Source organism: Nicotiana tomentosiformis, chromosome 1 (genome assembly GCF_000390325.3).
Source record: "Nicotiana tomentosiformis chromosome 1, ASM39032v3, whole genome shotgun sequence".
Taxonomy (NCBI): Eukaryota; Viridiplantae; Streptophyta; class Magnoliopsida; order Solanales; family Solanaceae; genus Nicotiana; species Nicotiana tomentosiformis.
This window is the reverse complement of record NC_090812.1, coordinates 108029187-108033343: the sequence shown is the minus strand read 5'-3', so window position 1 is coordinate 108033343 and position 4157 is coordinate 108029187. Positions and strand designations below refer to the sequence as shown.

Below are 4157 nucleotides of genomic sequence, written 5' to 3'. Positions count from 1 at the left end.
CTACTTTGGCGGTGCTTCAAAAGAGGAAGAAAGCTATAGGATGGACACTGGCGAATATTCAGGGTATAAGACCCGACTTTTGCATGCATAAGATTATTTTGGAGGAGGATACCAAACCCTCCATTGAATATCAAAGAAGATTAAATGAAGCAATGCAAGAGGTGGTGAATAAGGAGATCATAAAATGGTTGGATGTCGGGGTTGTTTACCCCATTTTCGATATCTCGTGGACCTCTCTGGTGCAATGTGTCCCAAACAAAGGGGGCATAACTATGGTAATAAATGACAAGAACGAGTTGATCCTCACAAGAACGGTCACCAGGTGGAGAGTTTACATGGACTATAGGAAGCTCAACAAAGTCACTCGGAAAGATCATTTTCCGCTTTCATTTCTTGATCAAATGCTTGATAGGTTGGTCGGACGAGCTTTTTATTGTTTCCTTGATGGATATTCCAGCTACAATCAAATTCTTATTGCTCCTGAGGACCAAGAGAAGACTACTTTCACTTGTCCCTATGGTACTTTCACATTCTCGTGGATACCATTTGGGTTATGCAATGCACCGATGACTTTCAACGGTGTATGATGGCCATCTTCACCGACATGGTGGAGGATTTTCTTGAGGTCTTCATGGATGACTTTTACGTGGTGGGGAATTCTTTTGATGAGTGCTTGGACAACTTGGACAAGATTTTGGCAAGATGTGAGGAAACAAACTAGGTTTTGAATTGGGAGAAATGTCACTTCATGGTCGAGGAAGGCATAGTCCTTGGCCACAAAATTTCAAAGGATTATATGAAGGCATTCGAATTGCTCAAGTTCAAGTTGACTACTATTCCTATTATCACCACACCGAATTGGAGCTTGCCTTTCGAGCTCATGTGTGATGCAAGTGATGTGGCGGTCGGAGCAGTTTTGGGGCAACGTATCAACAAAATCTTCCATCCAGCCTACTATGCTAGTAAGACTATGAATGATGCCCAAGTCAATTACACAGTGACCGAAAAAGAGCTCCTTGTTATTGTCTTTGCTATGGAGAAGTTTTGCCCGTACTTGATGGGTACAAAGGTGATTGTCCACACCGATCATACGGCGCTTCGGTACTTAATGAGCAAAAAGGATTCAAAGGTAAGGTTAATGCGGTGGGTGCTCCTATTGCAAGAGTTTGATTCAGAGATTCAAGACCGCAAGGGTAGTGGAAACTAAGTGGAGGACCACTTGTCTCGTTTGGAGGAGGAGGGAAGGCCACATGATGGCCTTGAGATAAATGATTCCTTCCCCGACGAGCAGCTTCTATACATTTCAATGACCAGGATGCCATGGTACGCCGATTTAGTCAATTATCTTGTGAGTGGTATTGTACCGAATGATTTCTCTTCAAACCAAAGGAAGAAGCTCAAACGGGATTGCCTTGACTATTATTGGGATGAGCTGTATCTCTTCTGGATTTGTATCGATGGTGTGATTCGACGATGTGTGCCGGAGGAGGAACAAATAGAAATTCTTAAGGCTTGCCACTCTTCACCATATGGTGGTCACCATGGTGGAGCTAGAACGGCAACAAAAGTGTTGAGTTGTGGATTCTATTGGCATACTCTTTACAAGGACGCTAGCAATCTCGTCGAGCGTTGTGATGAATGTCAAAGGGCCGGTAGGATTTCTAAGAGAAATGAGATGCCCCTCACTACCATCTTGGAGATTGAAATTTTTGATGTGTGGGGCATTAATTTTATGGGTCTGTTCGTGAGCTCTTGTGAGAACACTTATATATTGGTAGCTGTGGATTATATGTCAAAGTGGGTTGAAGTTGTGGCCTTACCCAACAATGAATCTCGAAGTGTGGTGGCATTTTTGAAAAAGAACATCTTCACGAGATTTGGTACTCCAAGGGCCATTATTAGTGATAGGGGATCTCACTTTTGTAACAAAGCTTTTGATACCTTACTCACAAAGTATGGTGTCACTCACAAAGTGTCAACTCCGTAAGTGGGCAAGTCGAAGTCTCTAACCGGGAGATCAAGAGTATTTTGTCAAAGACTGTGAATGCCAACCGGACGGATTGGTCAAAGAAACTTGATGATGCTCTTTGGGCTTATAGAAAGACTTACAAAACACCGATTGGTATGTCTCCGTATCGGTTAGTATTCAGGAAAGCTTGTCACCTACTGGTGGAACTTGAGCACAAGGCTATGTGGGCATTGAAGAAGCTTAATCTTGAATCGGATGTCTCCGCCAACTTAAGGGTGGCACAATTGAATGTCCTTGAGGAATTCCGGCACCATGCATATTCAAGTTCGTCCTTATACAAGGACAAGATGAAGTACCTCCATGACAAGTACATCCGGAACAAGGAGTTCAAAGAAGGTGATCTTGTGCTATTGTTCAATTCTCGGTTGCGGATGTTTCCGGGAAAGTTGAAGTCCAAGTGGAGTGGTCCATTTGAGGTTGTGCATGTAACACCCTTTGGTGCACTAGACTTGAAGAACAAGAATGATGAAGTGTTTAGAGTCAATGGTCCTCGGGAGAAATATTATCTTGGCAAAGTTGATGATGGCCACGTTGTGGCGTTAATCCATTTCAAGTGATTGATGGTAACCTGCGTCGTGCCTCGACGTTAAATCATGCGCTTCTCTGGAGGCAACCCATATTTCTTTTTATTTTTCCTTTTATTCCTTTTAGATAGGTTTTGTATAAAGCTAACTGGTTTTGAAGTGATTTGAAGGAATGAGTGTGCATTACAGGTACTGTGATTGAAAAATTGACCAAGTATTGAAAATGTGCAGACCGCACATTTATTGTGCGGACCGCACAATTATTATTGCAACCACACAACTGGAGACCCAAAAATGTGAACTCTCTGAAGTTTTGAATTGCAGAAAACAGGCCAATCTACGGCCGCACAAAAAAAATGTGCGGACCGCACAAATTTCTGTGGCCGCACTCACTTTTGTGCGGACCGCAGAATCTCAGCTCAAGTACATGTAAAGAGTGCGGACCGCACTCAAAATTGTGCGGCCGCACTCAGCTCACTTTGAGACCGAATTGGTCAAACTATTAATAGGGCTTTTAAACATTATTCACACTTTATAGTCTCTGAACTCTTGAGCCCTAAGCAAACACTGTGCATCACAAAATAGTTCACACTTTATAATCAATTCATCAAGTCTAGATTCTCACTTGCATTCCTTCATCACTGGTATGTTCAATCCATTTTAGACTTTTTCCATTTTTCTTAATTTTTGTTCTTGATTAGTTTAGTTATTTTTAGGCCTAAAAATGTCAAATGTTCTTCATATGTGCTAAAAACCATGTGGGTAATTTCATGTATGTTCATTAGGGATTGGGTAGACCATTGATCGTGTTTATTTGCAAATACCATATCTAATTTGTGAAAAAATATTGCAAGAAACCTAAAGTCACTGCCGTATGTTTTCAAATTGTACGGTCGCACTCAAAATTATGCGGTCCGCACTATCTCTTCTATAAACTGTTGTCCTACAGCTGCACTGCAAATGTTTAACATATTTTGAACTCCAACTAACTTATGTGCCTTGTATTGCAGACAATGGTTTGTTCACTAGGTAGAGGCGATACATCCAAAGGGAGAGGTAAGCTCCTGAGGCAGAGGAAAGGGCACTAACCCATTAGGAGTGCAATCTAAAGTAACCTCCAAAAAGCCGACCACTGGGAGAGGTAGGGCCACAGAGCCCTCTGAATCTAGTTCCTATGCCCCGTCTAGGGAAGCCTCCAAGGGTCAGTCAATGGAGGTACAGCCTGAGACACAGTCCCAACCACCACAACCCACTGGGAGATATCAATTGCGCAACGAACCCTCTACTACAACAAGTTCTTCTAAGGGTTCTGATGCATGTAGCCAGGGTTCAGAGCCCTCCTCTACACCTACTCCTCCGACACTAGTGGCAATAGATGATGATGATGAGTGGGCGACTTAGAGAGGTCGAAGAAGAAGGAAGCATGTGAGGATCGGTTTGTGAGTTTGATAGCCTTCACAAGGTTCAGAGAGTGGTGGCCCCTGAGATCGCTCACACTTGAGCGACAGTTCTTAATGAAGTATTTGGATAAATACAATCCAAATATCCTTCAACAGTTCCGGGAGCGAAATGGGTGGATGGGGTTCACCCAAAGTGTCATCGAT

General features: G+C 42.9%; 1 protein-coding gene across 1 annotated transcript; it reads left to right on the top strand.

Annotated features, from left to right (window-relative positions):
• Nucleotides 1–1306: 1306 nt before the first annotated feature.
• LOC138908455 (uncharacterized) lies at nucleotides 1307–3954 on the top strand. The gene is made up of 4 exons (XM_070199123.1): nucleotides 1307–1953; nucleotides 2151–2336; nucleotides 3564–3569; nucleotides 3741–3954. Exons 1-4 carry the CDS (start codon nucleotides 1307–1309, stop codon nucleotides 3952–3954), a joined length of 1053 nt encoding a protein of 350 aa, XP_070055224.1.
• Nucleotides 3955–4157: the final 203 nt, after the last annotated feature.